Below are 26,691 nucleotides of genomic sequence, written 5' to 3'. Positions count from 1 at the left end.
CACCTGTGGCTTCCAGAAGCTTTCAGGATGCAATACGGGTGTGATGGCCTGGGATTCCGAGTCTGAGAGCGATCCGGAGGAATCCCAGCTGGCACAGGAGTCCCCGCCTCCAGGGCCGGCTGAACTGGGGCAAGGCCTAGATGCTGAGGAAACTCAAGAGCAGGCACCAGGTGAAATCATTCAGGCCCCAGAGGTGCTGGAAGACTCAGTGGCTACAGGTGAGCCTCCCCCGGGGTCCAGTAACCCTTCGGCCTCTCCTGATCTGCAGAGGCTTAGGGCAGAGAGGCGAAGGGAACTGGTGTCTCCCAGGAGGAGTGCTCGCCTTAAGGCCAAGAGAGGCAGGGCTTCTGGGGGTCGGGACCGCCCCCGGCCTTAGAAGAAGATAAAGGTCAGGCAGCCCGGTCCCAGGTTGCGGGAGCAACGTCGTTGTGGAGTACCTGCTTTACCCAGTCCTTGTTCGGCACTCCCAGTGTGCCTGTTCCTCGCTCGGCTTCCTGCTTCTGCCTTACCAGTGTTCCTGTTCCTCGCCTGGACTTCTGCTTCTGCCCTACCAGCGTTCCTGTTACCCCGCCCGGCTCCCTGTCTCAGACCTCGCGTCTCATCTAGTGATCGTCTGCCCTGCTAGAGACTCTGGGCTGTTCTTGGGCTACAGTAATAGTACCTTATTCCCCCTGGGACCAGCACAACGGGCCACAATCCCAGGAACAGCTTCAACCGACCGGCTAAACCAGGTGAGGATACCTGATGGGTCTCAAATTCTTGGTGGGTTGGGGAATTCTGCTGCAGGTGAAGAAAGGCCCTGGTGGATGGAGAGGATGAGAACAACAGTGAATCCCACAGCCAAGAAGGCAGATTCTGCCCATTCTTCAGAGGAAAGTGAAGGGCAGATGGGGCTCATAAACCTGGGAAGGGAGCTCCTCGAGAAGGAAAACTTTGGTCGTAATACTTTGGTGCACTCCTTCGCTTCCTCGTGAGTTATCTTCAGGAGAAGAAAAGGCTATGGAGGAGAAATTACACAAATCCAGAGTGGACTCTCTAAGACAGTTGGATGGTGTCCTGCACATCTTCTTCATTCAACTCCTGCAGCCAAGCTGGTGCTTAACGTACTGCTCTGCTTTCCTTGGGACCATATAAGCCAGGCTGAGAAGGGGGTCTTGTTGTCTAGGCAGCCCAGGACCCCCAAACACACTGTCCAGGCTGGCAGGACTGCTAACACAGCAGTTTCGGGGAGAGCGATGAACTCAGACCTGTGTATCAAAATCTCTCCAATGTGGAATATGTAAAACAGAAGTGCTGTTTATATCATACATCAATTAAAAATTATTCAGAATATTTGTCTTTTGAAGAAAAGATCACCAAGTATCCGATGGCCCCTTCAATGCTAATGAAAGTCTTGTGCCTAGAGCTTTTGGGGGTGCAGGACCAGTGTTAATGAAGAAATCTGAGGGCTCCCTTGGACAAAAAACAAGGACAGCAGCCAGGAATACCAGAGCAAAACAGCAGCCTGTAGGCTTGGTCGTTACTGAAAACTGTCGCGACAGGACTCCCTCCTGCCACCAGGTGAAACAAGATGGAAGCCCACAACAAAAGAAGACCCCAACTTTTATTAGTTACTAATTCCTCAAACTACACCCCTAAAACTACATCACAACTACATCACTGATACATCACAAAAAGGAGGGGTTGAGGGAGGAGTTGTGGTGGTAACCTGAGTGTCCTGCCACCTGGCCGGTTCCCCCCTTTCCCCCTCCCCAGGAGTACTTTCCATGTGACAAAGGGGAGTTTGCAGTTTCCTGCCCCCAGAGGGAAGAGCTGATCATTGTCCTTTGCTCCAGTCCATGTTGAATCCACTCCTATATGCAAGTTCTTTGTTACCTTGATAGTCTTATGTCTGGGACCATCAGGGTTGGCATAACAACTGGGCAGGGCTCCTGTGGATATGCTGGTATGCTCAAGGGATTATGGCCACCCTGTATTAAACCTATCCCCTTTGATAGTCCTTTCTTCATGGAGCAAAATAAAAGTGGACCGGTGTACTGTATTTTTCGCTTGATAACACGCACCTGACCATAACACACACATAGTTTTTAGAGGAGGAAAACAAGAAAAAAAAATCTGAATGAAACAGTGGATGTATCATTTTTGTGCTTCATGCTGTGGCCACAGACATGTGATTTGACGGTGAGTTTGGGTTAGCCCAATGCAAAAATCCTGTTAATCCATGTGGATCTGTGCTTTGTAACCAAGTTTTTGCACCATTGCAGCCCCAGGCAACAGTGGGTATGTGATTTTTTGGGTGCAGGCTGTAGCCATGGATATGCTATGTGATCTGATGGTGAATTTGGGGTGACCCAATGCAAAGATCCTGAGGATCCATGTGGATCCGTGCTTTGTAACCACTTTTTTGCACCATTGCAGCCCTGTTTTTGCATTGGTTCATTGCCATGTGATCTGATGGTGAATTTGGGGTGACCCAATGCAAAGATCCTGAGGATCCGTGCTTTGTAACCATGTTTTAAGTGGGGAGGGAAGGAAAAACATAGAAGGGGCAAGGAGCACCGAGAGGGGTGTGCGGAGAAACAGCTGGCTAAGAATGCAGGAGAGGGGTTTTACCGGAGGGAGGAAAGGAAGGCAAAAGTTCCCCCACCCACCCACCCACCCAAGCCAGCCAGCTCTCTCTCTCTCTCTCTCCCCCTCCCCACCTGCATGTTGCCTGCGAGTCCCTAGACGCAGCAGCAGCACCAGAGCACAGCACGGAGAGGAATTAGAAGGAAGGACGCTCTGCTTTCCCCTCTGCTTGCCTGGAGGGGAGGGGTTTTTACTGCCCCACTGCTTCCAATTTTTTAAAAGGCAAATTGCAGGAGAAGATGCAGCAGTCTGTCACTCTCTCACTCCCTCCAAGCACCCACGCTAGCGAACAAACACAGGCAACCGCACACTCACAAAGCACACACACTAGCAAACACACAGTCGTGCTGCAGAGTGGCCAAACCTCCTAGCAAGCACTTCCCTGGCTTCTGCTGACCGCAACGAAGACGACCCTCGAAGAAAATGTGTGATGCACACATTTGCTCAATAACACGCATGGACAGTTCCTCTTACTTTTTAGGAGAAAAAATCTGCGTGTTATGGAGGGGGAAATACGGTAAATCTGATGTACAGTTGATTTACTATAAATTTATAAGAAAAACGTCGTGTATGTTGTGTGTGTCGTTTAAGTACAAACTGAATGACTGGGCTGGGGGGTACCTGGAACAGCAGGAAAGCTTCTTCCACCATTATATAATCACTCATATTCAGAAGGAGCTAGACACCACCGTGGGAGCAGGGCCGGGGCGGGAGAGTGCTAGAGCCCTGTCTGGTCAAGTTGCATGGAATCAATTTCAATCCGTTACCCCCGAGGATGTGGACAGGCTGCTTGGACGCGTGAAACCAACCACCTGTCTCCTTGATCCTTGCCCATCCTGGCTAATAAAAGCAAGCCGGGAAGGGCTGGGCGATGGGCTCTGCGGGGTGGTGAATGCTTCCCTCTGTGAGGGAACATTCCCAGATCCGCTGAAAGAGGCGGTCATTAAACCGCTTCTTAAAAAACCATCTTTAGACCCGGCCAGTATGGCCAACTATCGCCCAGTCTCAAATCTTCCATTCTTGGGCAAGGTGATTGAGCGTGTGGTTGCTGAACAACTCCAGGCACGCCTGGAGGATGCGGACCATTTGGATCCATTCCAATCAGGGTTCAGGCCTCATCATGGGACTGAAACTGCCTTGGTCGCACTGGTTGATGATCTCCGGCGAGCTAGGGACAAAGGTGAGAGTTGTTTCCTAGTTCTGCTGGATCTCTCAGCGGCCTTTGATACAATCGACCATAACATCCTTCTGGACCGTCTAGAGGGGTTGGGAGCTGGGGGCACTGTCAGACAGTGGTTTCGCTCCTTTCTCCTGGGCCGTGTTCAGAAAGTGGTGGTGGGGGATGAGTGTTCAGACCCTTGGGCCCTCACTTGTGGGGTGCCTCAGGGTTCCGTCCTCTCCCCCATGCTTTTTAACATCTATATGAAGCCGCTGGGAGAGATCATCAGGGGGTTTGGACTGGGTGTCCATCAATATGCAGATGATACCCAGCTCTACCTTTCTTTCAAATCAGAACCAGTGAAGGCGGTGAAGGTCCTGTGTGAGTGCCTGGAGGCGGTTGGAGGATGGATGGCGGCTAATGGATTGAAGTTGAATCCTGACAAGACAGAAGTACTGTTTTTGGGGGACAGGGGGCGGGCTGGTGTGGAGGACTCCCTGGTCCTGAATAGGGTAACTGTGCCCCTGAAGGACCAGGTGCATAGCCTGGGAGTCATTTTGGACTCACAGCTGTCCATGGAGGCGCAGGTCAATTCTGTATCCAGGGCAGCTGTCTACCAGCTCCACCTGGTACGCAGGCTGAGACCCTACCTGCCCGCGGACTGTCTGGCCAGAGTGGTGCATGCTCTAGTTATCTCCCGCTTGGACTACTGCAATGCGCTCTACGTGGGGCTACCTTTGAAGGTGACTCGGAAACTACAGCTAATCCAGAATGCGGCAGCTAGACTGGTGACTGGGGGCGGCCGCCGAGACCACATAACACCGGTCTTGAAAGACCTACATTGGCTCCCAGTACGTTTCCGAGCACAATTCAAAGTGCTGGTGTTGACCTTTAAAGCCCTAAACGGCTTCGGCCCAGTATACCTGAAGGAGCGTCTCCACCCCCATCGTTCTGCCCGGACACTGAGGTCCAGCGCCGAGGGCCTTCTGGCGGTTCCCTCATTACGAGAAGCGAAGCTACAGGGAACCAGGCAGAGGGCCTTTTCGGTGGTGGCGCCCGCCCTGTGGAATGCCCTCCCATTGGATGTCAAGGTGATGGACAACTACCTGACATTCAGAAGACATCTTAAGGCGGCCCTATTCAGGGAAGCTTTTAATGTATGATATTTTAGTGTTTTTTGGTTTCTGTGGAAGCCGCCCAGAGTGGCTGGGGAAACCCAGCCAGATGGGCGGGGTACAAATAATAAATTATTATTATTATTATTATATATCCTTCCAATTGGGATTCAGGCCTCATCATGGGACTAAAACAGCACTGGTTGCACTGGATGATGATCTCCGATGTGCTAGAGTCCGAGGGGAAAACTGTTTCCTGGTTCTGCTGGGTCTCTAAGCGGCTTTGGAGACCATCGACCATGGTATCCTTCTGGACCCTCTAGGGGAGCTGGGTGCCCTGCTCTGCAGTGGTTCCCCTCCTTCCTCCTGGGCCTTGTTCAGAAAGTGGTCTTGGGAGAGGAGTGTTCTGACCCCTAGGTGCTCCCTTGTGGGAGCAACAGAGTTGCCGTAAACGATAATCCCACCCACAAACTCTCATTTACACACATCCTGTCGATTGGGGGGGGGGGTCCCACACCTCACCTGTGCTAATGCTGGCAGTCTTTGGCCTGTATAGGCACACCCTGGGTGTTGAACCTCCAGCCACGGGGGCTGTCTATCATGAAAATGGGTCCTTTGACTGGGAAGATTCACGCAGCCGCTGTCATTGAATTTTGATGGATTGTATCTCAGCTTGTCTGTCAGTCTGACACTGCCTACAAAAAGTTAGAGGAACAAAAATGCCTTTGAGATGGGACTTCCGGGTTGGCGCCATCGCCGAATGGCGGACTCCCTCCGAGCTCCGGAGGGTACCTGCTCGGCAGGGCTCGGGTTCTACCGCGCCGGCAACGCGGGGACCCTTAAAAACCACGGGCACGGAGACCATGGACATGGGTGACTCGGCTGGCACCGTTAGCGCCCTCCCGACTCGTGAAGGAGCCTTTTTAAAGGCTACGGATCGGGTGCCGGGGAGTGGCGTGGTGCTTTGAGTCCTCTGCTTCCCCTGCTGAGCGAAGCCGCATGCCATCCGGTGGAGAGCGCCGACTTCTTCCATTGAAAATTCGGACTTTTAACAACAACCCGTGAGTAATCTGATAACCGGGTTTTAAAGGAGAAAAAAAGGGAAAAAAAATTCGGATTCGGCACGAGCGGGGGGGATCTAAAAAGGAAGTCAGTCCCCCCTCCCTATTGTAAGCATTTCAAAACAAGGACTGAGTAACCAAGGTCCAAAGAGAAGTGTATTTCGGATAAAAACCAAGAATTTCACTATGGGACATTACAAGAATTGTGCTGGAGGAGAAGAGTGGGGTGAGAAGGGAAACGTAACCCCCCCCGGGAACCGGGGCGACCCGTGAGAGAGCCTGGGGAAAAGAGAAGCAGACTTTGACAGCTGTCAAAGTGGCTGTCAAAGTCGGAAAGTGTAAAGAGGACTTTGCTATGAGGACTTTGCTAGTTAATTTCGTTACAATTGGTTACGATTTGGATACAAAATGTTGAAAATATGGAATAACAATTGGACTTTTGGACAAGAGGAAACAAAGTTACTGCAACCCCCCTAGAGGAGTTTCGGGACATTACAAGAACTACAAGCGGAAAAATACTCTGGGAACTGTATAGGACTTGCTATCTCCTGAGAAAGCTGCAAAACTGAAAAAGTATTTTGTCTACAGGGGTGTTTACATTAAAGGAGACAATAGAATTCTCTATTGAAGAAAGGAAGGGACTGGACGTAAGTTTTTGTTCCTGAATAACAAACCCCTGTAGAGGCATCAAACTTCTGAATTAGAACGTTTTAGCAGCAGAACAGGACAAGAAACTTGACAACAACATGGAACAGAACAATGGGGGGAACCCCTTCGGGGTCTTTTTTGGATTGGACGTTTGAAATTAAACATTACAAAAATAACATTTAAATTAAAAAAGGGAAAAAAAGGAAAAGAAACTGGCAAGGTGGAACTGATTGGTGTATGGATCAAAGATTTCCAGGCAGACAACAGACAGACAGATTGATGGACATGGGGAATGCGAACCGGGGAATGGGGGGGGGGGAGAATCAGAATCCAAAGGCTGTGTAACTATATATTTTTTTTGAATCTTTTTTATATTATGCTGGGGTGTTATTAGTAAATTAAAAAGGGAATTCGTGGAATGAAACCAAGGGGGCCTTGGGGAGAGAATTTTTGATTTATATTTTTTCATTGTTAAGGGAAAGATGATGATTGTATAATTTAAATTGGAATATTGGGCTAAATAATTTAAGGTTTAAATTGGGAGTGAGAGCTTGTAGAACCAACATTATGAAAGGGGAATACAGTAGGGAGGGGGAGGGGGAGGGGGATGTCCCGGAAAGTGGGTAACGAAAATAAGATTCTAAAAGTATTTCATTTTTGTTTTATTTTTGTTTTTTATTTTTTCCCCTGTATTCTGAAAATTTTAATAAATATGATTAAAAAAACAAAAAACAAAAATGCCTTTGAGATGCAACTTCTATATCAATCCTGAGAGCCATTCCATGGACTCGGCACCCCTGTTCCTGACAACAGGTGTACATCTTCTGCATCCTCAATGAACCATGCAGAGAAGAGACACTTAAAGATGGCAGCCTGAGAGAGAGGAAAAGGTTTCTGGCTGCTTCCTGGGTGGGATTGCGGAAACAAAGAGCCGCTTCTGAGAAGGCCTCCCCCCTCCTCTCTTCCTCTCAGGATTTCCTCTTGTAGCAGGAACCCCCCCCACCCCAATCATTCTGTTTGTACAAACTTCACACACACACACACACTCACACACACACTACATACGCCACATTTCTGTTATAAATTCATAGAAAATCAACCATACATTGGGTTTGCACTGTTCCATTTTTATTTTACTCCATATGACAAGAACTAACAAAGGGGGGTGGTTGACCCTGGTCAGCCAAAATCCCTTCACCGGCTCAGTACATCTGCAGGAGCCCTGCCCTGATGATCCCAGACAGAAGACAATCAAGATCACAAAGAACTTGCATATGGGAGTGGATTCAGCATGGACTGAAACAAAGGACAATGATCAGATCTTCCCTCTGGGGGCAGGAAACTGCAAACTCCCCTTTGTCTCCTGGAAGTGACTCATGGGGAGGGGGGAAAGGAGGAACCAGCCAGGTGACAAGACACTCAGGTTACCACCAACTCCTCCCTCAACCCCTCCTTTCTGTAATGTATGCATGATGTTTCTTGGGGGTGGGCTTGACCTAGAGGAGGGGAATTTCAAAAGTTTTTATAACACTTGGCACACTATTCTTCTGGGTCTTTCCTCTCACCTGCAAGTGAGGGGAGCACCCTGTCGCGACAGTCTTTCTTCAATAAAGACCAGGCCTACAGGCTGCTGATTTGCTTCAATTTGCTCTGGTTGGTGTTTTATTTTTGTCCAAGGGAGCCCTCAGATTTTTCCTGCAACACTCTCCTCTCCAGGGGGAACAATGGTTGGACCGGGCAGAATTGCTGTATCTGCCATTAATTTGATTTTGATTTTATATTAGAATGAATTGCTTTTAGAATGCATTTTAATTAATTGATCATGAGCCCGGCTTCGCCCGGGGAATGGTGTTATATAAATTTATTATTATTATTATTATTATTATTATTATTATTATCTGGGCAGGGCAGGGGCTTATGGGGTGGGAAGCGGGTGAAGCTTGCAGGAAGGAAGGTGCGTCTTGCTAATGGAGAAATCTGAGGGGCCCCCTGGAGAAAAAACAAGGACACCAGCAGGGAATACCAGAGCAAAACAGCAGCCAGTAGGCTTGGTATTTATTGAAGACGGTCGCGACAGGACTCCCACCTGCCACCAGGTGGAACAAGATGGAAGCCCCGTACAAAAGAGAACCCAAAATTTTATTAGCTGCTAATCCCAATGTTACAGTCCCCAAAATACATTATGAAAGGGGAGGTCTGGTGGCTGTAATCTGAGCATCCTGGACCCCGCCCCATGGTTCCCCTTGCCCTCCACCAAACATCTATCAGGTGAAAGAAAAGAGATATTTACATTTCCCTTCTAGGAGCAGAAGTGCGTCAGTAGCCAGGGTGGAACAAGGGGGGAGGAAGTGCAAACAAACATGACCGCCATGTGGCCTGACTTATTCCCCCCCCCCCCAAGAAGGGAAATGGCTGGCATGCGGCCTACAGCTAGAGGGTGGTGGATGGCTATGCCCCCCCCCGCCACCGCAAAACAAAAAGGTTGCATCCTAGCTGGGCGCCCGCCCAGAAAGAAAAGCCACAAAATTGCGGCCTAGCCTGGTGGAGGAACCATGACCCTTCCAATCAGGCCAGAACTTACCTTAATCTGGCCGCCAGGACGCGCTCCTGAGGATCCTGATCCTGCAAGGAAGAAAACCCAAAGAGGCTTGGACAAAGGGGTCGGCCTCTTTTCTTTGGCCTTTGCCCCACCCCCTGCTGGCCATCCATTGTCCTTCCTGACCAAGGGTGGGTCAAAGGCCGGCCCAAGCAGGTGGGGGGCACCCGCCCAGGTGAGCCCTATCTTGGTGCCACAAACCCCACCCACCTGTGGGAAAGGGAGGGCGGACATTCCCTGTTTCCCAGCCAAGCTAATCACACCCTTTTGTCTTCATCTGGTTTGGTTCTTTGTGGAATGGCTACCTGTCTGGCACTCAGGTATCAGGATGCCAGGGATTATCACTCAGGCAGAGGGGCTGCTGAGCTCACCTGTCTATAGGAATTTCTGAAGTTTCCCCAGTGAGCCAGTACATAGAGACATTTATCAGTGAATTCTTACATTTGGTATTGTGCAGCAGAGGTCCTTTGAATAGATAGGAAGAAACTGTGATGAAGTGTTTTGTGGGAAGAAATCACAAAAGTGATTGTGCTGATTTTGGTGGTGGGCTGCATGTGCATGATATCTGCTGGAGGGGCAACACCCCCAACCTATACATAGATTCCTGCAACAGTCTGGACAGGGCAGGGGCTTATGGGGTGGGAAGATGATAGAGGTTGCAGGAAGGAAGGGGTGAGGGGACACGACCCCCCACTTTCCAGGGATCCCTCTGGCTGCCTTGAAGGGGTGGCCGATTCCTGGGTGGGAGGGAGAAGCCAAGGTGGCCCCTCCGGAGATTCCCCACGGGAGCCACTATGGATAAGTCTCCCCAAAGACTGGTTTCCTATCTCCCCCCCCCAATTCTGCCCTTCCCTGCCCCAGGGATGCTCCCCCTCCCCACTTCCTCGACTCCCTCTCTCTGTCCCAGAGTCTCCCCTGAACCCAGAGGCCCACCTTGGCGCGGCTCAGCCCTCATCCCCCATCTTTCCATCCTGAGGGGCCACCCCAAGACGCACAGATTAGGGACAGCGGGTCTCTATCCAGGCGTCCCTCATGCCCGTTAACCCTTTCATGGCCTGGCTTTATCCGTGCGGAGCCCACAGGACCCCAGGGATGCCTACGCGGGCAAATGGGGCGAGGGGGCTTCGTGGGATCCCCTGGGTGGGCTTCCTAAGGGTCCAAGGTAAACCTCTTTCATTGTACGCGTGCAGGGATCCAGATCCACGAAAGGCGCTTTGGGGAGCTGGCGGGGTCTCTGGATCCTTCTCTCCCCTTCCCCCCGCGACCCCTTAACCTCTTGTCCTCGCTCCCGATTCTCCTTTCCTTTCCTGCAACATCCACGTGGGTGGGGGGGATTTACCTGCCGCCCCTCCTCCCCTTTCCGAAAGCGCCCCCCCTAGAGCTACGGCGCAGAGCAGCAATCCGGCGCAGAAGCTCCACTTGCGGGAGAAGCAGGCAGGTTGGGAGGGGGCTCACCCCCCCCCCACTTTCCCGAAGCAGGAGCCGGATGGCGAGGAAGAGGAGCAACGTATTGGGGAGGGGATTTGGGCTTTGCGGAGGCGGGGTCTGGGAAGGATGTGCCGGAAGGGGTGGAATTTGGGGGGCGGGGAGCAGAGGAAGGTGTCCCCCCTCCCCTCTTCCTCCTGAGAATCAGGAGAATGGGGGAGGGGCTGATCCCGGCAATCCACTTGCAAAGTGGGGTACCCCACCCCACAATGTTTATATTGCAAAATCCTTCCCTCCCCCACCCCACGCCAGGAGCTTAGATCCCTCCGTGTTTTAGGTATTGCTGCTGTTAAATCCAGGAAGGGGGGGAGGCGCAGTCAAGACAGAAATCCATCGGGATGGGGGATTGAATCTTGATACTTTCCAAGGCGAAGCGCAGGAAAGCATTGCAGCTGGGGGATGTGTGAATACTATTGTGATGCTTTGGGGAAGAGGGTAGTTAAAAGGTGTGGGAAAGTGGGGTTGTGGTGGAGCGATGAACCCCAAATGACTGAGAATTCACTGTGAACAGGACTGGCCCACCCAAGCCTCACCCCCTTCCCTAAAAGCCTGACACCCCGCAATGTGACAAGGGTGTGACTCCTGCCCTCAGCAAGCAAAATAGTCCCCGTCCCCACCGGAGGAAAGGAATCTATGGGATGCTGAGGTGCCCTGAGGGCTGTGCGGGACCCCCGTTCCTTGAAATGGAGGGAGCCGTGGCCTGTCAGCTCTGTGTGTGTCTCAGGCAAAAGGGGGGGGGGCGCTCTGTGTGTTTTGCTAGCAGTTAAATTGCACTTTTTGGGGAAAGAGCTTTCTTTTTGTGTGCTTTGCATTGAGACTCGTGTTTCCAGCTCAGCCAGGGGAGCTGGGGCGGGAGAGCCCCCTGTGTGTGTGAGAGAGGGGGGGAGAAACCCCCCCCCCCCGCAATAACCGGCTCCCATCTCTGTGTATGTCTCAGTATTTATTGTCTCTATATCTCGGCCAAGAGGGGCTGAGGCTGTGAGGAAATAAGGGGGAAGCTGCTTTAAGACCCAGAAGTGGTGAAAAGCAAGATATAGTCTGTGTTCTAGGATTATGATCATATTTTATTCTCTTGCTGATTATGCTGTTTTCAATGTGCATTTTATATTTCCCCTCCTTTAGCAGTGTTTTCTTCTGAATGAAACTGAACTGTGACACACACCCCAAAAGAAAAAATCTCAGGAAAGTATTTGTTACAGAAATTACAAGGCGGGGTGGGGCACATCCTTAAAGTTGTTAAATGTTACAAATATTATGCCTGAATGTATCCTTTTGGCTTGACAGCTCAGGGAAGATACCTAGCTTTAAAAAAATCATATAAAATCAACTCCTTTGCCAGTTTCCTCCATTCCAAAGCTATTTTGCCCTTGGAAAAGGGACTCTTTTTTCCTGCCACCTGTTGGACTTGGGTTCGACCGAGCTCCTCCGATGATGATTAATGACCCGAGCCTTTGATGAGGCTCCAAGCACACTCCCCATTCAGCAGAGTATCCAGCACGCAGGGAAGGACGAGAAGTTTATTAGCTACATTGCTAAAGAGTTTTATTTCTAACTACGCAGAAAGAAAAGAAATATACATGCTCTCTCTGTGAAAGCAGAGAGCAACTGAAAAACATAGGAACAGGAAACAGTAACATCACATCCGTCTCCTGTCTTCCGTGAGACTTCCAACAGTCTGGAATGTCTCTGGAATGCAAAACAGAGTCCTGTGACTCCATGAGCACGGCACAATGGCAACACACAGAAACCAACACCACCTCCCCAAGGGTGAAGATGTGTAGACACACCTCCTACCCCAGGAAATGCCCAGAGGTGACAATTGCTGGGCTCACTGTTAGCCAAGGGAAGCCAAATCTCATCACCAGCCAAATCTCACCAGGCTGCAGACATTAAAGGAAGTTCTGTTGTCCTTTTGGGTGGTGGGTACTTGAGACATGTTTGCCTAATATTGTACTTGGGTGTTGCCCTGACATATCTGCCTATGCTAATCTTGTGTAATCCTCCCCTTTCTGACGTTTTAGTGGTGTAGCAATGATGTATTGATGCTGCTGTGCGAACTGTATCCTGGGATTTGGTGGGAAAGTTTTAAAAGTCAATGTCGCCCCAGGGTCAGAGTTCCCTCACTGCTGTTTGAACCTGTTGCACAACAGTAAAGGATCTCAGTCTACTGACTGCTCTTTGCTCCAAAATGCTTGGCTGGAATTTCCTTCGTTTACTGACCGCATGGACCCGTGGGGGACTTGTACCCTGGTGAGCTGGGCTGTTGAGTAGTCTCCAAACCCATAATTTTCTTTAACATGTTGAAAAGTCCTTTCCCATTCCCAATATTGACTGCCTGTAATAAAATCGTTGGATTCTTATCTCCTCCTGGCTCCTGAGTTTATTGGCCAGACCTCGGAGTTTTTATAGCCTCTGGGGGTATACAGTGGTACCTTGGTTTATAACCATACAGTGGTACCTTGAGTTAAGTACTTAATTCATTCCAGAGGTCCGTTCTTAACCTGAAACTGTTCTTAACCTGAAGCACCACTTTAGCTAATGGTTTCTCCTGCTGCTGCCGCGCTGCACGATTTCTGTTCTCGCCCTGAAGCAAAGTTCTTAACCCGAGGTACTATTTCTGGGTTAGCAGAGTCTGTAACCTGAAGTGTATGTAACCTGAAGCGTATGTAACCCGAGGTACCACTGTAATCCATTCCGGAGGTCCGGTTGTAAACCAAAACAGGTTGTAACCCAAGGCGTGCTTTCGCCAATGGGGCCTCCCCCCCCAGTGGGTTGTAATCCAAAAAAAAGGGGCACGGACTTCGGTATCAGGAAAAAGCAGCAATGCAAAAGCCAGCTGCAGGTGGCTGGAATGCAAAACAGGATGTTGATGTCTGGAACTGTACTGTTGGGAAAAAGGGGCAGTCTATTCTCTGTACTGAGCACCGGATGTTAGCTCAGAGTGTCATCTGACCTGTACTGGAAGTACAGGGGTGGAGTTGTGACTCTACTGCCAGAGTCTGGAGAGTGCAGTCATGTTTCTCTGTACTGCTGAAATGACAGGAATAAAGAAATGTAAATAGACTCCTGTCTGTCTCTTTTCCCCTCCCTGGGGGAATGCAGGGAGAGGGAGGATGGTGTGTTCTTCTCACGTCTGAGGAGGATCGCCGATTTATGGCCTTGCCTGTATCCTGCCGGGAGAAGCAGATCGGAAGGTCAACAAGTATCTCAGTCGGTTGCCCGGGGGAGGCCAGTTACCTCTGACTGCGAGCTGAGATACTGACAGGTTGTAATCCAAAACGGTTGTAATTCAAAGCGGTTGCAAACCAAGGAAGCACTGCACAAGATTTGGTGCCGTGACTCAGATAAATCGAGGCTTTCTTTGAGCCCACCCAGCTGTGGGTGCCTGAAACGAGGGAGCCGTGGGCTGCGGATCTGTGTGTCTCGGCCAGCTGTGGGTGCCTCAAGCAGGCAGCAGCCTGCTCCCAGCTCTGTGAATGTCTACGTATTGTCTCTAGCACGGCCAAGAGGGGCTGAAGCTGTGAGGAAAGAGGCGTTTTCTCGCTTTGTGTTTTGCTTGAAGGCTCCTGTCCGGCTGTGGGCTGGGGCTGCAGAGATCAGGCTCTCTCTCCTCTTGGCACAACTGCGAGTTCTCTGCCCAGGACTGGCAGGCTGTGCAGCCGAGGGGGTTATGAGTCTTTTTTTTTTCTATAGGCTTTCTCACTGTGGCCCTTGCTGGCCACCAGTCTTTTCAAACTGCTTTCGCCCCACCTTTTATTTTATCTGCAACATGTCGGAAGGGCAGGGAGTCCCCCTTGTGTAACATCTTAAGCAGGAGGGCATAACCTCGCTGATGGTGCAGTGGGCACTGAAGGAGGCAGAAGTAATCAAACCCCAAAAGAAAGAGAACTTTTCCAGAGGAGAGGCGAAAAAGAAAGAACCGACCTGGCCCCCAACAGCTCCCATATCAGCATTTAATTGGCCAGACCTAGGAGTTTTGATAGCATTTGGGGGCATACAAGACCCGGACTCTGAGCCTTCTTCCCTTGGGTGTCCCCCAGCTGGTGCCTCCCCCCCTTTCACCCAGCCAGTCCATGACAGCAAAAGCAGCAACAACAGTAAATTCAATACGATAATAATATGTACACTGGTCCTCTGGCAGGAAGAATAATAACTTCTGGGATTATAGAAAAGGACTATCTTCCCCAAACCCCAGAATAAGCAGGAGCTCTGGGATTGCCTCATGGGGTTCGTGAGGGAAGATGGGCCCCCCAGGAGACTTCCCTGTTACCTGCAGCCCCTCCTTCCCCCTATTGCAAAAAGGCTTGGGGGAAATCTCCCATTAAATTACAGCATTTTAAGTTTTCTTCAGAACATGTAGGAGGCAGGGAGAAGTTCTACTGAAGAAGCAGTATTCGGAGATCATGCGGTGGTGAGGGTGAGAGAGTTTGGTGCAAAAACCAGTCACACACAGATGCACCCATCTTGCATGCTTGAGTACAGCAACTCCAGGGCACGAGCCAAGTATCGGCAGGGTAGGGGCCACGTGTAAAGCAATTCCCACACTGACGTCAAAAACACACACAGAGGCAGCAGGACTTCTTCAGTAATAGTTTACTGAGTTTTCAAAGCATACAGTTCTCACTGGGTTATCAGTGAGGCACAAAACTTAGCTCCTGAGAGCAAATCCAGTTTCAGCAGTAAAAAAATACAGCACACAGGATACCTAAGTCAGGCACACAAACCGGCAGAAGGGAGCAAGGGAAGAAAGACGCTGGAAGGACACAGGGCACCTACCACACGCCATACATTTAAACAGTTTCTCCCCTGTGTGTCTGCCGATGTACTCTAAGGTGTGCACTCTGCCTGAAGCTCTTTCCACACTCCATGCATTTAAATGGTTTTTCCCCTTTGTGAGTCTGTTGATGTATACGGAGGTATCCACTCTGATTGAAGCACTTTCCACACTCCATGCATTTAAATGGTTTCTCACCTGTGTGAGTCCGTTGATGTGTTCTAAGGTCTCCATTCTGACTGAAGCTCTTTCCACACTCCATACATTTATATGGTTTCTCCCCTGTGTGTGTCCGTTGATGTGATCTAAGGCCTGCATCGTGACTGAAGCTCTTTCCGCACTCCATGCATTTAAATGGTTTCTCCCCTGTGTGAGTCCGTTGATGTGTTCTAAGGTTTCCATCGAAACTGAAGCTCTTTCCGCACTCCATACATTTATATGGTTTCTCCCCTGTGTGAGTCCGTTTATGTTTTCTAAGGTCTCCATTCTGACTGAAGCACTTTCCGCATTCCTGGCATTTAAATGGTTTCTCTCCTGTGTGAGTCCGTTGATGTTCTCTAAAGTTTCCATTGAAACTGAAGCTCTTTCCGCACTCCAAACATTTAAATGGTTTCTCCCCTGTGTGAATCTGTTTATGTATATTGAGGTATCCACTCTGACTGAAGCACTTTCCACACTCCAGACATTTAAATGGTTTCTCCCCTGTGTGAGTCCGTTGATGTCTTCTAAGGCCTCCATTATCATTAAAGCTCTTTCCGCACTCCATACAGTTATATGGTTTCTCCCCTGTGTGAGTCCGTTGATGTGTTCTAAGGCCTCCATTATCATTAAAGCTCTTTCCGCACTCCAAACATTTAATTGGTTTCTCCCCTGTGTGAGTCCGTTGATGTATATTGAGGTGTCCACTCTGACTGAAGCTCTTTCCACACTCAAGACATTTAAATGGTTTCTCCCCTGTGTGAGTCCGTTGATGTGTTCTAAGGCTTCCACTCTGACTGAAGCTCTTTCCGCACTCCAGGCAGTTAAATGGTTTCTCCTCTGTGTGAGTCCGCTGATGTGTTCTAAGTTTTCCATTTTCACGAAAGCTCTTTCCGCACTCCAGGCATTTAAATGGTTTCTCCCCTGTGTGAATCCGCTGGTGTAATTTAAGGTCTCCATTCTGACTGAAGCACTTTCCGCACTCCATACATTTATATGGTTTCTCCCCTGTGTGAATCTGTTTATGTATATTGAGGTGTCCACTCTGACTGAAGCTCTTTCCACACTCCATACATTTAAATGGTTTTTCCCCTGTGTGAGTCCGTTGATGTATTCTAAGCTTTCCATTATCACTAAAGCTCTTTTCACACTCCATACATTTATATGGTTTCTCCCCTGTGTGGGTCAATTGATGTATTCTAAGTGTATCACTCCGATAGAAGCTCTTTCCACACTCCATACATTTAAATGGTTTCTCCCCTGTGTGAATCTGTTTATGTATATTGAGATGTCCACTCTGACTGAAGCACTTTCCACACTCCAGACATTTATATGGTTTCACCCCTGTGTGAGTCTGTTGATGTTTTCTAAGGTTTCCAGTATCACTAAATCTCTTTTCACACTCCATACATTTATATGGTTTCTCCCCTGTGTGAGTCCGTTTATGTTTTTTAAGGTCTGCATTCCGACTGAAGCTTTTTCCACATTCCATACATTCATATGGTTTCTCCCCTGTGTGAGTCCTTTGGTGTAATTTAAGGCTTCCATTTTGACTGAAGTTCTTCCCACACTCCCTGCTTTGGAATCCTTTCTTGCCCTCGTGAGTCCGCTGATGTGTTCTAAGTTTTCCACTATCAGTGAAATGTTTCCCACACTCCATACCTTTACATGGTTTCTCCCCTGTTGGAGTTTGTTGATGTGAACTATGTGTGCTCATTCAATGAAGCGTATTCCGCATTTCACACATTTTAATTTCTATCCCTAATGGGGGGGAATTGTGCCCTATCCCCTGGAGTTCTGAGTGTCTTCTCCATCTCCTTCTTCAGAGTAGGAGGAAAGGGAATCCTGTTTTGGTTTCAAGGAAGTTGAACTAAGGGAAAGAGAACACATCAAGCTCCATTAGCACCTTCTCCTATTTCAACGTCTCCTACATTCCCTCACCTCCTACCCATGTTCCCAGTTTTTAGGAAGTGAAGTTGCAATATCAAATGATAGTAATTCATGAGCAACTTTCAAAATCCTCAACCAATGTTCATAAAGCAGCTTTATTTTTTAAAAAATAATGTGCTGTCTGATCTCGTGCCCATCTCCTGACGCAGGACTATCCTAAAATGACACTGAAAAGCAGGATATTCAAGGCAAATAGATAAACTGTACTTAGTGGAATATATAGTACCTTGAAAATGTAGTATTGATTTATTGATGGACTGTATTAAAGATCATAATCATACGATGTCATGGGGTGTTAGGGTAGCAGTAGTACTTTTGGTGGGGGAAATGCCATGCACCTTATGGGGTAATTTCTCCACCATTGGTCCCCACCCTGCACTCAGCTCTCACCTGTGGCTTTCAGGAGCTGTCAGGATGGAATAGGGGCCACAATCCCAGGAACAGCTTCAACCGGCAAGCTAAAGCAGGTGAGGGTAGATGATGGGTCTCAAATCCTTGGTGTATTAGGGAATTCTGTTGCAGGTGAAGGCAGGCCCTGGTGGATGGAGAGGAGGAGAAAAACAGTGAATCCCACAGTCAAGAAGGCAGATTCTACCCATTCTGCAGAGGAAAGTGAGGGCAGATGGGGCTCATCAACCTGGGAAGGAAGCCCATCGCGAAGGAAAACTCTGGTCGTAAAACTTTGGTGCACTCCTTCACTTCCTTTTGAGTTATCTTCAGGAGAAGAAAAGGCTATAGAGGAAAACCTACACAAATCCAGAGTGGACTCTCTAAGAGGGTTGGATGGTGTCCTGCACACCTCCTTCCAGTCACTCCTGCAGCCAAGCTGGTGCCTAACGTACTGCTCTGCTTTCCTTGGGACCATATAAGCCAGGCTGAGAAGGGGGTCTTGTTGTCTAGGCAGCCCTGAACCCCCAAACACACTGTCCAGGCAATGCTGCTAACACAGCAATTTCAGGGAGAGCGATGAACTCAGACCTGTGTATCAAAGTCTCTCTGATGTGGAACAAGGAAAACAGAAGCGCTATTTACATCATACATCAATTAAAAAGTATTCAGAATATTTGTCTTTTGAAGAAAAGACCGACAAGTATTGGATGGCCCCTTCAAAGCTAATGAAATATTGTGCCTGGAGCTTTTGGGGGTGCAGGACCAGGAAAGCTTCTGCCACCATGATCCTTCCAATTGGGATTCAGGCCTCATGATGGGACTGAAACTGCACTGGTTGCGCTGGATGATGATCTCCCATGCGCTAGAGTCTGAGGGGAAAGCTGTTTCCTGGTTCTGCTAGATCTCTCAGTGGCTTTGGAGACCTTTGGCCATGGTGTCCTTCTGAACCCTCTAGGAGAGCTGGGGAAATGGTTATACAGTGGTTCCCCTCCTTCCTCCTGGGCCATATCCAGAAAGTGGTGTTGGGGGATGAGTGTTCAGACCCCTGGGCTCTCACTTGTTGGGTGCCTCAGGGCTCTGTCCTCTCCCCCATGCTTTTTAATATCTATATGAAGCTGCTGGGAGAGGTCATCAGGGGTTTTGGGCTGGGTGTTCACGAATATTTGGGTGATACACAGATCTTCTTCTCATTTTAATCAGAACCAGTGAAGGTGGTGAATGCACTGTGTTGGTGCCTGGAGGTGGTTTGAAGATGGATTGTGGCGGACTTCCGGAGGCGGCGCGAACGGCAATGGCGGCCTCCTTCGCGCTGTGAAGGGGAAGCTCCACAGAAACGGGTCGTCTGCTACGGCGAAGCAGGGACCCAAGTCGGAAACCCACAGGCAGCAAAAGCCTGTGGTCGTGGGACTCGGCGGGCACCAGAAGCGCCCCCCGAAACGAAGAAGGGACCTCGTAAGGGGCTCCGGAACATGGAAGGGCTGGCGCGGTGCTGTGAGTCGATTGCTCTTTCTGTGGAGTGAAGCCGCGTAGCTGCTGTCGGTGAGCGCTGACCTTTTTTCCTGGGAACATTCGACTAGCAAAGCAACAACCCGTGAGTAAGAGGGACTGTATGAATTTGGGACTAATTTAATTTAAAATTCGGCCAAAGCAAGAGACGCAACCAGGAAGTCCGTCTCCCGGCTCTGCTTAAAGACTTAAAGCAAAGACTTTGATCTGTCTGGTGCCTTTGAAGCTGCGCCTAAAGGAACTAATTCGTGCATTACCTGAACTGACATTGTTGTTATCAATGGATTTAACTCTTCTAGTTGTGGACTTTGTTTTTACCTCTTCCCCTGGATTTACAAATTGATTAAGGAACCTAGGCAGTCGGACTGCCAGACTGTCAGAACTGTCAGATTGTGGACTTTGTTACTTTGGACTGTTACATCTGAGTGCTACTTGAACTGTTACATAGAAATACTGTTTCTGGCACTTTTTAGAGACATTGTTTTACTTATAAGGATAACTCTGCTAACCATAAGAGACCTGAAGGCTTTTTGGAACTTTGGAATTTTGAGGCTGTTTTGACATTGTTTTAAAAGTTTTGAAGCTTTGGAACAATTTGAGAAAAAACTTTTTATGAACTATAAATTTGCTGCTTCCCTCAAGATACGTTTGAACTCCCCCTAGAGGATTTTGGATTTACAACTTTCTGGGACTTGTTTTTCTTTCTTTTCTCCTCTCTCTTTGTTTACTCTCTGGGCTTGTGGATTCCCATGGGATCGCATGCAGTTTGACCTTGGCACGTAGACAGAAGTGGAATGAGCGGCACTGGGAAAACAAGATCAGCCAAAGCTAAAGCTAAACAAACGACTTCACAGCTGCGTAGATCATCTGTTCCTGCTATTTTGGTGACACAAGAGGAAGAAACCGAGCAAACTACGCCAGAAGGCATGGCTGCAGGAGGATCTCCCTCAATACTGGACAAAATTTTTGAAAAGTTGGAAGGTTTGAGTAAACAAGTGGCTGAGCAATCATCTAAAATTGATCAAAACACAGCCAGCGTAAACAAACTGACTCAACAAGTGGCACTGAATGCACAATCAATTGGGAAACTATTTGAAGCCACCACAGAAAACCGTGAATTGGCTGAGGAAGCTAATCAGAAAGTTGAAGCTTTAAAGGAGGAGGTGAAACCTATGCGCAAGCAGATTGGCGATCAGCAGGCCTATCAGTCTATGATAGAACTACGAAGCAGGGGAAACAACCTGAGATTGAGGTCAATCTTAGAACTTGAAGAAGGGGACTTAACTGAGTACCTGACAAAAGAATTTACAAAAGGACTTTAAAATTGTGAGTGCTTTTAGACTTGGAAAAGTAGCAAGGAGAGACAGGCCCAGAGATTGTTTGATTGCTTTGAGATCAAAGGAGGAAAGAGATAAGATATTGAGTGCACACTTCCAAAAGTCACTTGAGATTCAAGACCTGAGAGTAGAAATTTACAAAGATATCCCGAAACAATTATTGGATCTCAGATCTAGCTACACAGAGTTGGCGAAATTGCTGAGGAGTAATTCAATTGTCTTTAGGTGGGAATTTCCTCAAGGACTATCTTTTACATTCAGAGGGAAGAAAGTGAAAATCAAAACAGCCGGGGACAAAGAAAAGTTTCTGAGTGACTACGGAGAAGACCTTCAGAAAGGGACCGTAGGAACCCCAGGGTCTGGGCCACTGCCTGTACCTATACCTTTGGGGCCTGAAGAACAGAAGAAAGAGACACCACCACTAAAGGGATAACAGATCTGTCCAGGATGTCTCTGCAGCTCTTAAGCTGGAACATTAATGGCTGCAATTCCCCGGAAAAAAGGAGAAGGATATTTCATCTATTAAAGAAAGAGCAATTAGACATGATTTGCTTGCAGGAAACACATGTGACTAGGCTCCACAGAAAAGTGCTAATTAACAAGAGATTAGGCCAAGAATTTATTTCATCGGACCGAGTGAAGAAAAGAGGAGTGGTGATATATGCAAAGGAGAGCCTGTCACCAAAATTCCTTTTTAAAGATGAGCAAGGAAGAATTTTGGCAATTGAAATACAAACACAAGGGGGAAAGTTTTTGATATTGGGAATTTATGCACCGAATGAGGGGAAATCGGAATTCTACAAGAAGCTGCATGAGACAATGCTGGACTATCTGGACTATAGCAACATCATTATGATGGGTGATATGAATGGGGTGGTATCTACAAACATGGACAAAGCGCAAAGTCAAAGTGTGACAAAAGAGGGTAGACTACCAAAAACCTTTTTTGAACTAACCGACAATATGGACTTGATTGATATTTGGAGGACAAAGAACCCCCTGGGAAGAGAAGGGACATTCTTTTCTGAAGCCCAACTGACATGGACAAGAATTGACCAAATATGGATAACTAGAGGACTGGCACCTAAGACCAGAAAGGTGGAAATCTGCCCAAAAACCTGCTCCGACCATAACGCAGTAAAAATGGAAATGAGACTAATTCCAACCGGCTCCTTTAGATGGAAGATGAATGACATCTTGTTAAGAGACCAGGAGATTATCAAGAAGGCCCAAAAGACTTTGAAAGACTATTTTGAAATAAATTTGAACACCACAGTGGAAAAAAGAGTAATCTGGGACGCAAGCAAAGCAGTTATGAGGGGGTTTCTGATACAACAGAACACGATAAAGAAAAGAGTACAGAACGAGAAAAAAGATAAGATCTTGGAGAAAATAAAGGAATGTGAGAAAAAGCTAAGATCGAAACCAAAGTCACAGGAGATTCTGAGAGAAATTAAACTTTATCAAGCACAATATTCCAAACTGATAAATCAGGAAGTTGAGTGGAAAATTAAGTTAATGAAACAAAGGACTTTTGAATCGGCAAATAAATGTGGAAAACTGCTAGCATGGCAGTTGAAAAAGAGACAAAAACTGAACACGGTTACTAATCTAGAGATTGAAGGGAGAAATATTCAGAATCCTGTGGAGATTAGAAAGTGTTTCCAGAGATACTTCAAACAACTCTACACTCAAGGGCCGCAAAAAGAGACTGAGATAGACCAATTTTTAAGAAGTAATGGATTACCAAAACTGTCTCAAGAAAATAGGACAATACTGAACTATAAAATAACACAAGAAATTGAAGGTGCCATTCAGAATATGCAATTGGGCAAATCTCCAGGGCCAGATGGGCTTACCTCCAAGTACTATAAGATATTGAAAGATTATTTGATACAACCATTAATGGAGGTTTGCAATGAGATTATGGAGGGGAAGAAAGCACCGGAATTGTGGAAAGAAGCTTTCATCACATTGATACCCAAATCGGAAACTGAAAAGACACAACTGAAGAACTACCGTCCCATCTCTCTTTTAAATGTGGATTACAAATTTTTTGCAGACATTTTAGCAAATAGATTTAAAAGAGTGCTAAATGAAGTGATTCATAAAGATCAGGCAGGATTTCTCCCAGGTAGACATTTGTTTGATAATACAAGGAACATTATTGACATTCTGGAACTTCTGCAAACGAACATTAACACAAAAGCAGTATTGATTTTTATAGATGCGGAGAAGGCCTTTGACAACATCTCATGGAAGTTTATGAAGAAAAACCTTGAAGGGATGGGAGTGGGACGGGGGTTTGAAAATGGTATAGATGCAATTTATTCAGAACAAAAAGCTAAATTGATAGTTAACAATGTGGTGACAGAAGAGTTTAAGATTGAGAAAGGAACACGACAAGGTTGCCCTATTTCCCCTTTGTTATTTATTTCGGTCCTGGAGGTGCTCTTGAACATGATTAGAGGGGACCGGTTGGTTGAAGGAATCCAGGTCGGAGCCAAACAGTATAAACTTAAAGCTTTTGCAGATGACCTGGTCTTGACATTACAGGAGCCAGAATCTAGTACGAAAAGGGTGTTAGAACTGATTCATGAGTTTGGTTGGGTGGCAGGATTTAAACTAAACAAGCAAAAAACTAAGGTTCTGGAAAAAAATTTGACAACTTTAGAATCAGAAAGGTTTCAGAAAGAGACAGATTTAAATGTGGTCAAAAAGGTGAAATACCTAGGGGTAAATATGACAGCCAAAAATTTGAACTTATTTAAGGACAATTATGAAAAGTGCTGGTCAGAAATTAAAAAGGATCTAGAAAGCTGGTCAAGATTGAAGCTTTCATTGTTGGGCCGAATTGCTGCTATAAAGATGAATGTATTGCCAAAAATGCTGTTTTTGTTTCAGACCCTACAGATTGTGGACAAGGTGGAGTGTTTCAGGAGGTGGCAGAGAGACATTTCTAAATTTGTCTGGCAGGGCAAAAAGCCCAGAATAAAATTTAAAATATTAACTGATGCTAAGGAAAGAGGGGGGTTTGCCCTGCCAGACTTAAGGTTGTATTATGAATCAGCAGCTTTCTGCTGGCTGAAAGATTGGCTGCTTCTGGAGAACACTGATATTTTGGATTTGGAAGGGTTTAACAACGCTTTTGGATGGCACGCATATTTGTGGTACGACAAGGTAAAAGTCCATAGAGCTTTCAAGAACCATATTGTCAGGAAGGCAGTGTTTAATGTCTGGATAAAATACAAAGACTTATTAGAAAATAAGACCCCAAGGTGGCTGTCACCAATGGAAGCTAAGGCTCAGAAAAGACTCAATATGGAGGCCAAATGGCCAAAATATTGGGAAATATTAGAAAAAGATGGAGATACTTGGAGATTGCAGAGTTTTGAGAAATTAAAGGACAAAGTGCGAGATTGGTTACATTATGCTCAGATTAAAGGTAAAGGTAAAGGTACCCCTGCCCGAACGGGCCAGTCTTGACAGACTCTGGGGTTTGTGCACCCATCTCACATCTATAGGCCGGGGGCCAGCGCTGTCCGGAGACACTTCCGGGTCACGTGGCCAGCGTGACAAAGCTGCATCTGGCGAGCCAGCGCAGCACACGGAACACCGTTTACCTTCCCGCTGGTAAGCGGTACCTATTTATCTACTTGCACCCGGGGGTGCTTTCGAACTGCTAGGTTGGCAGGCGCTGGGACCGAGCAGCGGGAGCGCACCCCGCCGCGGGGATTCGAACCGCCGACCTTTCGATCGGCAAGCCCTAGGCGCTGAGGCTTTTACCCACAGCGCCACCCGCGTCCCTCATGCTCAGATTAGGGAGGCCTTTAATCTGGACAAAAAAACAGGCTTCCAGGTGGAAAAATCGAAATTAGAAACAGAACTGTTAGAACCTAAGACTAAGGTACTTTCAAAAATGTACAACTTGCTGTTAAAATGGAACACTCAAGAAGAAACGGTTAAATCAGCTATGATAAAATGGGCACAGGACATTGAGTACAATATTATGTTTGCTGACTGGGAAAGGTTATGGACCACCGGTGTGAGGTTCATGGCATGTAATGCCTTGAAAGAAAATATTATGAAAATGATATATAGGTGGTACATGACCCCAGTCAAGCTTGCAAAAATATACCATTTGCCAGACAATAAATGTTGGAAATGTAAGGAAACTGAAGGAACATTCTTTCACCTCTGGTGGACTTGCCCAAGGGTTAAGGCTTTCTGGGAAATGATCTATAATGAGCTAAAAAAGGTATTTAAGTATACCTTCCCTAAGAAACCAGAGGCCTTCCTTTTGGGCATTGTCGGCCAAAGGGTGCTAAAGAAGGACCGAACTTTCTTTATGTATGCGACAACAGCAGCAAGAATACTCATCGCAAAACATTGGAAGACTCAAGATTTGCCCACTCTGGAAGAATGGCAGACGCAACTGATAGACTATATGGAATTGGCAGAAATGACTGGCAGAATCCGAGACCTGGGAGAAGAGACAGTGGAAGAGGATTGGAAAAAGTTTAAGGACTATTTACAAAAACATTGTAAACTGTATGTTAAGATGATGCAGGATAGAAAACAACATGGCATCAGTAACTTAGTTGAAAGAAGTATGAAAATAAGTAATACATAAGAACAAAGATGAAACCTTGATTAATATTATGTCAAACTTAAATATCTGATAATAATATTTAAAATTGGAGACATAATATCTGAAAACTGCAAAATAAGAGTCGAAAGAAGGTGAAGAATTGCTGTTTATAACTTTATAACTGGGAACGCAGGAAAGGGAGATGTGAGGAAGTCCGAAAGGTTATGGAAATTTGGTTCTTTGACACTTGATTATGTTGTATTTCATTTATTCTGTGCTAACTTTTTTGCTTTTTGCTTTTTTGTTTGTTCTATGTTGGTGATGGTGTTTTATGTGTCTGGTGATTCATTGTTTAAAACCTTTAATAAATATCTTTTTTAAAAAAATGAAGATGGATGGTGGCTAACAGATTGAGCTTGAATCCTGACAAGACCGAAGTACTGTCCCTGGGGAACAAGGGGATGGGCAGGTGTGGGGGACCCCCTGGTCCTGATGGGGTAACTGTGCCCCTAAATAACCAGGTGTGCAGCCTAGGGGTCATTTTGGACTCACAGCTGACCATGGAGGTGCAGGTCAATTCTGTGTCCAGGGCAGCTGTCTAGCAGCTCCATCTGGTACGCAGGATGAGACCCTACCTGCCTGCAGACTGTCTCGCCAGAGTGGTGCATGCTCTGGTTATTTCCGGCTTGGACTACTGCTATGTGGTCTACATGGGGCTACCTTTGAAGGTGACCCAAAACTGCAACTGAATGGGAGCAGCGCCGAGACCACATATCACTGCTCCTAAAGGACCTTACCTGGCTCCCAGCACATTTTCAAGCACAATTCAAACTGTTGGTGCTGACCTTTAAAGTGTCATGGTTGCATTTTCCAGGCATAGAAAAGTATTGATCTAATGCAGGCTTCCTGAAACTCGGCAGTTTCCTTTCTGCTGAGAGCTGGTGGTGGGATAAGTTGTGATGAGGTTATGAAGAACCTTTCTTGTTTTGGGGAACCAGATGAAGCTGGTTTAAACTGGAATGAGCCAGGCTTGTTATCCAGTCCCAAGGTTACGCTGACATTTAATGGAATATAAATTACAAGGCTTAAAGGTGCCTTGTCCCACTTCCTAGTCTGCTATTTCTCTACTCTGCTTGTGTGATTCTTAGTTGAGTGCTGTTTTGGTATGCTAAGTTAGGGTTTTACGTAAGTTAAGTTTTTGCTATTTTTTGAATCCTGTTATGTTTCTTTGCCTTCAGTAATAAATTTATTTG

The 26,691-nt window shown here is 47.2% G+C and overlaps 2 protein-coding genes across 10 annotated transcripts in view; both read right to left on the bottom strand.

The window, feature by feature from the left end:
* Positions 1-26,691, bottom strand: part of LOC309541320 (uncharacterized protein) — a 77,549-nt gene that overhangs the window by 14,084 nt on the left and 36,774 nt on the right. Inside the window, exons 1-2 of one of the 5 annotated variants that reach the window (XM_082239070.1) lie at positions 10,481-13,142; positions 9,193-9,233 (exon numbers count right to left, since the gene is read on the bottom strand). The exons of 1 other annotated variant lie outside the window; for it this stretch is intronic. The gene's annotated coding sequence lies outside the window, so the exon portion shown is untranslated. Of the gene's footprint in view, positions 1-3; positions 23-5,419; positions 5,626-7,352; positions 7,564-9,192; positions 9,234-10,480; positions 13,143-26,691 lie in introns of those variants that run through there. 3 more of the 5 variants (XM_082239073.1, XM_082239074.1, XM_082239071.1) reach the window with 3 other exon arrangements.
* The window catches only part of LOC309541280 (uncharacterized protein), a 123,030-nt gene continuing 111,609 nt past the window's right edge, over positions 15,271-26,691 (bottom strand). For all 5 annotated transcript variants that reach the window (XM_082238942.1, XM_082238945.1, XM_082238944.1 and 2 more), the window contains 2 exons: positions 18,005-18,149; positions 15,271-17,534 (listed from right to left, as the gene is read on the bottom strand). In XM_082238942.1, coding sequence (XP_082095068.1) covers positions 15,483-17,381 — 1,899 coding nt within the window. In that variant the 5' untranslated portion in view covers positions 17,382-17,534; positions 18,005-18,149 and the 3' untranslated portion in view covers positions 15,271-15,482. The remainder of the gene's footprint in view (positions 17,535-18,004; positions 18,150-26,691) is intronic.

The sequence above is a fragment of the Podarcis vaucheri genome, assembly GCF_965113315.1.
Source record: "Podarcis vaucheri genome assembly, chromosome: 10".
NCBI lineage: Eukaryota > Metazoa > Chordata > Lepidosauria > Squamata > Lacertidae > Podarcis > Podarcis vaucheri.
The sequence above is the reverse complement of the archived record's forward strand: the minus strand, read 5'-3'. Positions and strand labels throughout refer to the sequence as shown.